The sequence below is a fragment of the Ipomoea triloba genome, chromosome 8 (genome assembly GCF_003576645.1).
Source record: "Ipomoea triloba cultivar NCNSP0323 chromosome 8, ASM357664v1".
Taxonomy (NCBI): domain Eukaryota; kingdom Viridiplantae; phylum Streptophyta; class Magnoliopsida; order Solanales; family Convolvulaceae; genus Ipomoea; species Ipomoea triloba.
Genome location: NC_044923.1, coordinates 2,329,678 through 2,341,854, shown reverse-complemented (window position 1 = coordinate 2,341,854; position 12,177 = coordinate 2,329,678). Strand labels below are relative to the sequence as shown.

General features: G+C 36.7%; 3 protein-coding genes across 3 annotated transcripts in view; all 3 read right to left on the bottom strand.

Moving 5' to 3' along the window:
- LOC116027287 (nudix hydrolase 3-like) overlaps nt 1–1,159 on the bottom strand; it is a 9,407-nt gene extending 8,248 nt beyond the window's left edge. The window contains exons 1-2 of the mRNA XM_031268815.1: nt 1,024–1,159; nt 288–467 (exon numbers count right to left, since the gene is read on the bottom strand). Coding sequence (XP_031124675.1) covers nt 288–467; nt 1,024–1,103 — 260 coding nt within the window. The 5' untranslated portion in view covers nt 1,104–1,159. The remainder of the gene's footprint in view (nt 1–287; nt 468–1,023) is intronic.
- A 778-nt stretch (nt 1,160–1,937) lies between these two features.
- On the bottom strand, nt 1,938–9,203 carry LOC116027288 (nudix hydrolase 3-like). Its single transcript, XM_031268816.1, has 21 exons — nt 9,026–9,203; nt 8,281–8,460; nt 7,770–7,847; nt 7,516–7,612; nt 6,832–6,965; nt 6,416–6,497; nt 6,222–6,308; nt 6,025–6,131; nt 5,087–5,258; nt 4,712–4,950; nt 4,549–4,630; nt 4,396–4,461; nt 4,233–4,310; nt 4,043–4,138; nt 3,764–3,870; nt 3,504–3,672; nt 3,063–3,146; nt 2,882–2,976; nt 2,719–2,809; nt 2,495–2,641; nt 1,938–2,299 (listed from the first exon to the last, which is right to left on the bottom strand). The coding sequence occupies exons 1-21, from the start codon at nt 9,103–9,105 to the stop codon at nt 2,237–2,239; spliced, it is 2,334 nt and encodes a 777-aa protein (XP_031124676.1). The 5' UTR covers nt 9,106–9,203; the 3' UTR covers nt 1,938–2,236.
- A 736-nt stretch (nt 9,204–9,939) lies between these two features.
- Nucleotides 9,940–11,794, bottom strand: LOC116027117 (protein TRI1-like). Its single transcript, XM_031268548.1, has 2 exons — nt 11,484–11,794; nt 9,940–10,518 (listed from the first exon to the last, which is right to left on the bottom strand). The coding sequence occupies exons 1-2, from the start codon at nt 11,721–11,723 to the stop codon at nt 10,393–10,395; spliced, it is 366 nt and encodes a 121-aa protein (XP_031124408.1). The 5' UTR covers nt 11,724–11,794; the 3' UTR covers nt 9,940–10,392.
- Nucleotides 11,795–12,177: the final 383 nt, after the last annotated feature.

Genomic DNA, 12,177 nt, shown 5'->3' with positions numbered 1-12,177 from the left:
CCCCCCCCCCCAAAAAAAAAAAAAAAAGAGATAAGATGAGCATTTTGGCTAGCAACAACTTGGGAAGAGAAAAACACTTGAAGTTACAGAAATGTGGGAATGCTATTCATCATAACTATGATGATACTAGGGAAGAGAGTGTAAGCTATGAAATGTAAGACAAAATTCATGCCTAAATAAACAATTCTCATCCAGAGATCAAAAGCTCAAGGGAATGCCCAGCAAAGGCCTGCCAATTACGACCACGCTATTTCTATAAGTTAAGCTTACTGAAAGGATAAACTTACGCAGCTGAAACCAGAGATGAATCCCCAGCAGATATATGACCAGCACTCGATGCATCCCACCGACCAGGCCAAGAGTCCTTGCAGTCAGCACGGCATTGCAGAAGTAGCTCTTGTGTGCTTTCAGCATATATCCACACGTTAACAGCCCGATGATAATCCCCATCTCTGTGTACATCCCTTCTGCATAAGTAGCACAAAAGAACACAATGAAATCATTACCCCCCAAAAAAAAATCATAATAGGTAAAGCTTGATCCTAATTCCTAAAAGTAATGTATACTAACATGCCCAGACATAAAGTTCCTAACTTTGACCATATACTACCATATTACATACACATCAAACACTAGTTAGGACGTTCTAAAAAATAAAGCTTCAAAATGATCATAAACAGATAATAATAACTGTTAAACTAACCATCATTCCCAATCGCTATTGCACTGTAAAATGCTGCAATAACCACAGAATTAAGACAACTAGAAAGGCACAATACACCTTTGACTAATCCTTCATTTCAAGCAATGAAAATTGCCCAAGTGAAAGAAAGATACACCAAACAGAACTAAAATTTTTAATCTCTCTTCCTTGTAGCAAGAAATCTCAAGAATATCAGAGTACTGGGTTCAAATGTCTGAAAAGGTTGAGAATCCAATTATCTCATTTAAAAACAAGTGAGTAAGAAAAAAATGATATTTTGACAAAAAAATTCAGTGAATTCATTGTCGAAGTTTGCATACCTTGGTTTTGAGATGCCGGTTTTTTCACCGGTTTTAGTGAGGACATCAAGGTACTCTACTTCCTGATGCAGGGCAGCCATTATTTTGTGTTGATAGAGAGATAGAAGTGCTGAAAGTGAGCTGAGAGTAAAATGGGTAAAGAATAAAGTGGAGGGAGGGAATATATTTAGGAATCAAATCATCGTAGATTCGTAGGGTACTGAATTTTGTTGTGAGTCACTAAATTGAATTTTAAAGTATGTTTTAAGTAAAATAAATTGTCCCATTGTAAATACAATCACTCATTATTGAATTCTGTGATAAATACAATTATTCATTATTGACGTCCGATTGTAAGTACTACTCGTTAATGAGTCTTATTGTAAGTACAATTATTCATTATTAAATCATGTTATAAGTTGTAGCGGCTCCTTATTTGATATTCAAGATCTTTTTACATTAAAAATTGTATATAAGACTATAAGAGCATCTACACTTACAGTTTTTATTGAGATAATCAGATAAGTAAGAGAAGAGGAGAGAGAGGATAAGGAGTTCTTCTACAAGAAGTGAGCGTTTAGGATTCCAAAAAAAATAAAAATTAATGTTTGTTGCTTGCACGCGCACAGTAACGTCCATGAAAGCGTGTCAGGCGCACCTCACAACAACATTATTTTTATTTTTTTTTTTAAATTCAATTTTGTTTTGTCTTTTTAGCCCCTTCCCTTCTCTCTTTTCTAATTACACTTACAAAACCCCTCAAAAACTGTGAATAAACTCTATTGATAAGAATGCTCTAATACACGCCCTTTAATATTGCGTGTTGAATATAGTTCTTTTAATCTCATTCATATTCCAATGGATTAAAGGAAAGAGGCTATGGTCATATGTTCTTAAAACATTAATAAATAATCTATATATATGCAAAAAAAAAACAAAAAAAAAATGTCCTCAAAAAGGGTAACTGAGTGAGTAGAGCATAGTTTTCACAGAAAAATTACAAGTTCGATTCAATTAAGCCTGTAGCTGGTCGGCTCAAACTACAGAGAGTCGATAGAATCATTTGCAGCATATTGTGGAAGCAAAAGTTCTAAACATACAAATCCCACATTATTGATGCAACTTCTGTTCACAACAGCATAAAAACCCCATCATTTTAACTTACACATAGTTAAGGCTCTCTCTCTCTCTCTCTGCCTGTACTCCTTCAAGAACAGCTTCTAATGTCAAGTCCTCAACGGCTTTCGCGTAAAATTTGATCAGCAACGGGAAATTCAGGAACTATGTCCACCGGAACCTAAGAATACAGGGCGGTGCAATCAGAAATATGTCACGGAGAAGAAAACATGCAGTGTCGATTCATGCTAATCGAGCAATGAAGCGAATCTTGATGAACATGAAGATTGTTTGGTTTCAGTTCGATAATGCCTGTGGTTTCATGGTAGAAAACAGTTTGCAGTAGAATCGCGAGAAAGGAAACTTATGTTCATACCTGAATCGTTTCCAGTTTTTGGAGTGCACGTTGCAGTGGAGGAGTCATAACGCCATATTTCTTAAGAAGCGTTCTGGCGCCATCTTTATCGCCTCTCGCTTGTACTGTAAGGATTTCCCTACTCAAGCGCTCGACAACATCCTCGACCTTCCACAATAGGAAAAATAATGAACATTTCGCTTTGGAATGATTAAATTTAATTGTTAAAGATCACAAAATCTTACCTTATCGAAGTCAATGGAGAAGGTCTCGTCAGGTTGTAAGACAAAGGCACCTTTCTCGAACATATAATTGAACTGCAGCGCCTGTCCTTTTCTGATCATATTTGAAAATTACGATGTCAATAATCGTTAAGGCAACAATATATAGGATCACACAATTGCTTACCCATGAGCTTCCTCTAATCCAAAGCGCACAGAGCGAAAACATCCAGCAAGAAACGAGACATACATCGATCTCACTAGGCTCTTCGGAAGCAAACCCTGGCCAACATAGAAACATAAGTGGTTTTTTCTCGGTGTTTTTCTTGGGTGCATCAGATTCGAAAGCCTGGGTAAAAGTTCATTACCTCGCCAATTAGAAACTTTAGCGCCCACAGCCCAACAATGTCGGCTTTAGCTTCTTCTAACGCCGAGTGGAGCTCTTGCAGCTCCTACGATAGACAACAAACTAGTAAGACTCTAATCAAACATCAAAACGAATTCGAAGATTTATGAACATTAATCATCATTTGATTCATTTCCCCCTACACTTTCATTTTATCGAAGATTTCATGGTTTCATAATGATACATCAGCTCATATTAGACACAATATTTACCTATCCTCATTCATAGTGTCACACTACGATCATATTTCCATGTGTATACGTGGAAGGTTAGTAGATGTGAAAACTTAACCAATAACCATATATATGTGTAGATGTGATAGGTTCGTAGATGGAAAAATGCAATAAAAGAGAAGTTTGTAAAGTGGGGGAAAAAAACGACTAAAACTAATGTGAAAACTCACCAATCTAACTGTTGATTTCTTCCCATTTGGAAGTGTGATGGTGTGAGGCCCAATGCCATGGCAGCACTCGTGGCAAATTGTGTGCGTAAAGAAAGATTCAAAATCAACAAACTCCCGAAGTTCCTTGGTAATACATGCATCAGCTATAGGCTGAAGAATGAGCTTGAACCTAATTAGAAGAATATCGCCAAATAAATCATCAACCAGCAAACTAAACATAATTGGGCGTTCAAAAATAAAATGTTAAAAGATAATAGTACTTTGCTTCCGAAACATTCTTAAGCATGACCATTGATGTTCCTCGATCTTTCACTATAGACTCGTCGTTTGGAAGATTAAACGCAACTGTTTGAGGGCCCTTCACATCCTGCCAAACAATTGAATGTAAAGATCTCATTCGCCCGAATCAAGTTTAAATCCATGCAAGATTTATAAAATAGACTATTATCTTTACACAAAATTCCATAAGTGGTAAAGTCTTTTACGGTAAGAGAAATAAATTTCATAGAAGCTGTTATTTATACTACTATGAGACTCACCCCCGAATTATAAAGAACCCGGATGACCCGAATAGGAGCAGCTGTCACGTCTTCTGACTTATAAACATTGTCCATTGGTAGGTTCTTTTCCAAAACCTAGATCAACCCACTCTTCAGCAAAAGTAACAGAAAAAACGAAGGAATAAATTGAGCCAAAGTTGATTAAGAATGGAGCAACCTAAAAATGCACCTGTAAATGATCACCAAAGAGCTTGACTTGAGCTGTTGCTTCGTCATCTCGGACCCCGATAAATGCCTCAAAGGTAGCCTACGAAGGCAATGTCAAATAAGCCAATCATATTGTTAAACAGTGTATACAAGGGTGTACATAGAGATGCACAACGGAAAGATACCTTATATCCAAAGAGTGCATCTTCGTAAGTTTCATACGGGCCAATAGTTACGTCCAACTTAGAGTCCTTCAGATGATGAATTAAGGAAACATAATCTAAACTATATGATATGAATATATGCACTACAAATAAATAGGTAAGCAACAAACATACCAACTCCATCCACGCAATATCTGAGTCATAGTAATCATTGGAAAGGAAGGCATCCGCCTTGCTGTGTAGAAATATTCTCAAACTAGAGGGAAAAGAATAACGGAAAATTCATAAGTCAGATGTCCACCGCCCGAGTTTTAAGATCCAGGAACAGCCATAATACCTAAGTGAGCTCGTAAGGTCTCCGGCTTCATGTAGTAACTTTGCAGCTTCAGAAAGGAGCGAGTTGTACTCTTGACAGTACGGCACAATATATAGGTCACAGGAAGAATTTGGGGTCGATCTATTTTGAGATATTGGTATATCCAGTTCAGATTCACTATGCCTTTTGATTACATTAAAGAATCCCATTGCTTCCTTCTTTTGATCCTCTGGGAGACTGTCTTTCCACAACGAAAATTCCTATAATAAAAGAAAGAAAATTGTGAATCCTTACTACATTAGATTATCAACATTAGTATGGGTATTATAATATATAAGTAAAATCCAAGTCAGAATAAATCTGTGCAGCAAGCAAAATTAACTTCCAATTATATACCATTTTGTCCATATCGGGTGGATAAAAATTGGCACCAGGTGGTTTTATAATGGGAAATGCTGTTCTATACTGAAGACCCTTCCACCCTGTCACGGACTTTGTAGCCTCAGGAAGGAGCTTTACAGCTGAGTCTGCAGTTGTCAAAAATGCCTCGTTTTCATCCAGACAGGACCTACCAGTAGAATAAATAAGAATTTCATTACGATGCAGTATGTTTATCCACTATCTCATCAAGTGCAGGAAGAAAAGAGGCGGGTATTGTCATTGATGGATATATTAGAGATGGGCCTGGAGCGAATTGACCCGGTGGACCCCAGAGCCCCGAGGTCAAGCCTCGTGCTTGACCTCGGCTGCCAAGACCGAGCCCAGAGCTCAACCCCAGGCCGCCAAGGCCGAGCCTGGTGCTTGGCCTCGACCTCGGCCACCAAGGCCGAGCCCAACGCCTCGGCCTCGGCCAACTAGCCCCTGCCATGAGGTTGGGCGTGGTCAAAGTTTGTTGTAACTACCTCCACTTTCCGTGGGACGGTTGGGGTTGGCTTTGTATATATTGAGTTGTAATTGTTTTGTTAAGACATCTCCAATTCACTTGTAATAGCATTACATTATTCCTGAATATAACATTCTTGCCTTTATCTTCTACTACTAATCCTTGATCATTATCTTTTAATTATTGGGTTATTTGAGTCATATTCAGAACATCTAAAATAAATCTAAAGTTTCCTTTATAGTAGTTCTCCAAATATTTCACGCATAAGCAGTTGTTTTCCCCGAAAATGTAAATGAAGATAAGGAAAAAAAAATCTAGTTCTTTTTCTGTTCATGTTAGATTTCACAGATATACCAAACTGAAAGAGACTTGCATTTACCAACAAGGCATTTTGTCAAGAGGTCAAGCGAGAAATTCCAAGACAGAAGAGAATTTTCGAGAGTATGCATACCATGGACTTTTATTAATCTGATAATAACTCCATTTTAACTTGTCCAACTGAGATTCGCCAGCATGCTCCCTTAACCAATCTCTCAAAGATGGGTTGCTATACCAGACCTGTTTAGAGTAGGATCAGAGAACCGATAAAACACCACTCTTGTTAAGATCATTGAATTGACAAATGAATGCAATCAACAAATATTCAACCTGCAAGTAAAAAATCCTGTCCATTATCTTTGCAGCTTTGATAATAAGAGCTAGAGCCTTTTTATCTGCATCATTTAGCCCAGTAATCTGTAGCACAGAAAATTTGTGTCAGCGACAACCATCATAAAGAAGCAAGTTGGTGATATATATATATATGGTCAAGATGGATGCAAGATTAAAGAAAGTGTCAAAACCTCAGCACTTAGGGAAACATGAGCATAACGACTAAGCTGCTTTTGTAGGGCCAAACTCCGTGATTCAACACTTTCTTTGTACCTGCAGCAATTGGACATTTGATATCCACGAGCATGTGAGGAAATTGTGAAATAATAGAAGGGATTCGATGTATTATCTCAATATAACTATACAGGGATCTACTATTTATACAATATTAACCTAATGGGCACATTCCTACAAGGAAGGCCTAAGCTTTCAACATAAATAAACCAAAGGAGTAAATGCAAAAGTTATCCATTTATAGTTACAAAAAACTGACACCAAAATTCATAAATTTATATTTATAGCTAGGCTGACTGAAGGATCCTTAGGAACAAATAACTTCACTTGAAAATTGAAATATGAAATCCTTTCAGATATATATTTCGCAAACCTTTTCTCAATTATGTCAAAGATCTGACCATATAAACTATTCACGTCATAAGGCACATAATTAGGATCTTCTTTAGCAAGTAAACTTCTGTACTCATGGTAAGGGATATATTTAACAGCTGAAACTTCTGATTCCTACCAAGAAACAAAAAGGCAATGGCGCATTCAGATTTCTGGTCAGTAGAAATAAAGATAGAATCAATAAATATGCATAAGAAGCAATCTCAAGGCATGGAACATGGATCTTAGCAGTTCGGATAAATAAGGCAGAGTGTATAAATTTTAAACAAAAAGTAAGAACAAACTAGACATGAAGGGACACAACCGTACAAGTGAACCACTAGGAGCATTAGCCACAATCAAGCCCAAAGCATAACTAAAAGATAACAAGTTAATAGGCGCCGTGAGAGTACAAAAATTAGATGATAGCTACTTACCAATAAATATTAACACTAGTCATCTAAGCCAACTCATTCAAAATGAAGAACATAAGCTAATTGTTACGGAGTAATATTTTAAATTATCCCTAAACTTCATAAGACAAACTTAGACGGCTTGTGCTAAGGGAAGAAATGGCAATTATGAAATGAATCAGTTATATCACTTATATGTATACTTCATATGCTATGTCGAAGTTGCTTCAAATTGCATGGGTAGGAAACAATGAACTGACACATCAACTGACCTGAAAGGTAAAGGCATCTAGAGGAATTGGATCTATTGTGGTAACCAGATATACATCATCGTATTCATTGTTGATAAATGTTCCATCATTGATAACACTGCAACCAAATGAAATATATTATTTTGTTTTCAATTTTATTAAGTGATAATGTTTTTCATAAAATGAATAGCACAAAGTTTACACAACACTAGCAATGTCTGACAAAAAAAACTATATGAGGAAACGAGGAATAACTCGGAGTTTCATCTACTAACCATTCTTGAAGAAAGGAGAATATCAATTCAAATGCATCCTTTGGAAGTGTTATACCAAGTTCTTCTTGAAGCTCCCTCCTACAAGAAGGTTAAAGGGTCATTTCAACAAGCAACACCAAACCATGAGGCATGGGAAGCACACCCCTCATACACAGTTGCCATCATTGCCCCTCCCTTTCTTCCATCGCCTGATCACCCCCTTCCCTGCCAACCTTGTGATAGTTGTGACCTCCACCCACCACGCCAGCAACTCACCCAGCTCCACCCATGACCCCCCACACCATGTGTATGGTGGATGTATAATACAGGTGTGAACATATTGTGTATATGTCAAAATGCAATTTTTCATTAATTCTTATGTAAACAATGACGCTACAAATTAGAATGAGAAATTAGTTTTGGAACAATAAATCAAAAGGTCAGATAACCCAAAATAAATTGTAACATTTGCACCTTCAATGTCTAAACAAGCTATTTCCATAAGTTAAGCTTACTGAATGGTTAAACTTACATAGCTGAAACCAGAGACGAATCCCCAGCAGATATATGACCAGCACTCGATGCATCCCACTGACCAGGCCAAGAGTCCTTGCAGTCAGCACGGCGTTGCAGAAGTAGCTCTTGTGTGCTTTCAGCATATATCCACACGTAAACAGCCCGATGATAATCCCCATCTCTGTGTACATCCCCTCTGCATAAGTAGCACAAAATAAACACACTGAAATCCATTACCCAAAAAAAAATCCATAATAGGTAAAGCTTGATCCTAAAAGTAATGCATACTAACACGCCCAGACATAAAGTTCCTAACTTTGACCATATACTACCATATTACATACACATCAAACATTAGTTAGGACGTTCTAAAAAACAAAGCTTCAAAATGATCATAACCAGATAACAGTAAACTGTTAAACTACCCATCATTCTCAGTCGCTATTGCACTGTAAAATGTTGCAATAACCACAGAATTAAGACAACTAAAAAGGCACAACACACCTTTGACTTTTCCTTCATTTCTAGCAATGAAAATTGCCCAAGTGGAAGAAAGATAGACCAAAAGAACTAATAAAATTCTTAATCTCTCTTCCTTGTAACAAGAAATCTCAAGAATATCATAGTACATTAGTACTGGCCTACTGGGTTTAAATGTCTGAAAAGGTTGAGAATCAAATTATCTTATTTAAAAGCAAGGGAGTAAGAAAAATGATATTTTGACAAAAAATTCAGTGAATTCATTGTCGAAGTTTGCATACCTTGGTTTTGAGATGCCGGTTTTTTCACCGGTTTTAGTAAGGACATCAAGGTACTCTACTTTCTGATGCAGGGCGGCCATTATTTTGTGTTGATAGAGAGATGAAAGTGCTGAAACTGAGCTCTGAGAATAAAATGGGTAAAGAATTTATGTGGGTCGTCGTCGTACTGCCGTAGCTTGCGTGGGCCGCCAATCTGAGGATCGAAGCTTCTTATTTTATACGTTAAAGTGGAGGGAGGGAATATATTTAGGAATCAAATGATCGTAGGTTACAATATATTGAATTTTGTTGGTAAAATGATATATGTATTTCGAGGGAGTAAAACTACTGTCACGTGTCTTGATACGTGTATTATTACTCATTTTGTTGCAAGTTATAATAAATTTACTCATTTTGTTGTAAGTTATAACGAATTTACTCATTTTGTTGTAAGTTATAACGAATTCGCACAAAAAGTCAATATCGTTTTTATTGAGACAGAACAATTTGGTGCCACAGGACCACAAGGTCCTTGGCACAACAAATTCCAACGAATTCTTGTTAACACATAATTCTCTAAAAATGTTTCATTGTATATACAATTATTAATTATTATATACTCCGTATTGTTCTAAGCATAATTACTCGTCTCGTTATAAGTACAACTACTCATTAAGGTTGAATCAGTTTTTGAGGAGATATGAGTGATTTGGAGGAGAGAAGTAAGGAAAAGAGAAAATAAAAAAACTCCTCTGACAAAGAAGTGATTTTTTCAAATGTTGTAGAGTAGAATATGATTTTCATAGGAAAAGTTATATGTTCAATTCTTATGAACATCATCTCGATCATGTTTATCGCACAAATTTTTCAAAATTACAGTTTAATTCTTTGTATGATTTGCAGATTATTTCATAATCTATAAAACACATTTATCGAACTTAAAAATATTCGCTATATATTTATATTAAAAAATCTACATGACACATTTGCCTACAAGTTTAACTGAACACCTATTTCCGAAAGAGTAAGAAACTGAGGGCAATGAACCAGATTTCATCTTTTGGTGCAGGAAGGGTGGCTATCAGCCTTGAGCTTCATGATTCCACAAGCAAGAACAATGCAAAGTTCAATCCAAATCAACCAACACAATTCAAATAGCAAGAAATGTGCTACTTGAAATTGCGTTGTCATTAAGATGGGCACATAATCAAGCATCCATGGCGATTCAACGCTCACAATCAGAGAGTCCTATGCTGTTAACAAAAAACGCGGAGCAAATCCAGAACAAAGGTAATAGCCCACTTCAAGGGTTACAAGTGATCATCCAAAACTAATAGGCTCCCTTGTACCCTAGGACCCCTACTCTTCAGCACATGTACATGGCGAGTTTAAGTGGCCTTGGGAAAATGCTGGGTTAGCAGCTTAGCAATCTCGAGAAACCCGACTTTGTCCTTGCCACTGAATATAGTCTTCAACTTCTCGTCGCAATTTATCTCTTTCTTGTTTGCGGGATTCTGCAAATTATCAGATAGGAGAATTATAGCGATGGCACATCAGTACAAAGGAAACACTAATCAAAGCACTGTACAGTGTACACTTAATGGAAATAGAAACACTCCCGTTGCCATTGGTGCTGTTCATTTGGACTTCTATATCCTACTCTACTAAGAAAAGCAAGGCAAGAGGCAAGCTTTCTTGGCAAACTATCTAAAGGAGAAAGCTGATAGCTTCGCAAGCTTTTAAGTAATTCAAAGTTTTCGATTGCATTGCATTTCTGCATATTAGAGCTCGATTTTAGCCTTCATTCTGCCATATAGGCATTTATCTATAACTTTTCTTCAATTGTCAATTACTCCCAATTTACACATCCCTTAGAATGTCCAATAATGGTTAATTTCTCCTTAGGCTAACTATGAGAAAACCAGCAGCAGATTAAACAGCAAAGAACAGCTATTGTATGATAAGAACTTTAGATTGGCCATGGTCCTGTTTGGTAAAATAATTTGCTCATCAGCCAATTTTGACTTATTTGATCACTATTAGCCGTTTGATTTGGTTAAAAAATAAATATAAGGATTTGGTTAATCTAACATTTTGTAACTCCAAAATGCTAAAATTCAAAAAACTGCTCAAAGCAAATTTTTTCAATTAATTGTTTGAAAAAAAAAGAGTATACCAAATAACAATAAGCTAACAGCTAATTTACCAAACACTTTTATCAACTAGTCATACCCTCTAACTCAAAGCTAACAGCCATTTACCGCCCATGTCTATTGGATGATTTCAAATCTTTGATTTGATTTTAGGTTAAAGTTTTGTTCTTTTTGAAGGTTCATCAGTTGTGTTGTACCATGAGCTTCAAACATTTTACACCGTGTAAAAAGATTGATACTTTGGAACATTTCTGTATGCACATAACACCATTAAAGCCCTAAACGCTATAATAAATATATACACGGAGATGGAGAGATATGGGAACCTGAAGATTATGGGCTTTGATGTATTCCCAGACTTTCTTGACGGCGTCAGTGCGAGAGGCCTCAGGGGCACCTAAGAACTTCTCGAGAGCCGGGGAGACCTTGATCGGCTTCAGAATTCCATTCGGACGGCCTCTGCCTTTCGGGGCAGTCGTAGCTGCTGAGCTCGAGGCTGCGGAGCTCTTCGCGGCGGCCATCAGAATCCGGCAGCCCTTGCCGAAAATCCGAGCTGATGAGGCCATGTTTTACTCAGTGAACGCAAAAACCCTAGAGAGTGAAAAACAGTGTTGAGTGGACTCTCGCCCGCCAAAATGTCGCAGCAAGGGTCTTTGGTAGGGTTTTTCATATGCATTTTATATTAAAAAAATAAAATAAAATAATCCGCAACTTGATATTTCTTGAGGAATCGAACTTATAACTTATCTATGAGGAATCGAACTTATAACTTATCTATGAAGAATCAAACTTAGAACTCTCATGAGGAGTCGAACATGAAACTCAACTTTGTATAATTTTCTTGATCAACTTGACTAATTATCTGACCAACTTAACTTAAATTGTTTTAAATTTTTATATCATCAGATTAAGTTAGAGGGATTAAAATTTTTACAACTAAAGTGATGAAATCACTTCCCTAAGTAGTTTAATAAAATGATTAAAATCCTTTTTAAGAATTCACATCTTTCTTTTATTAAT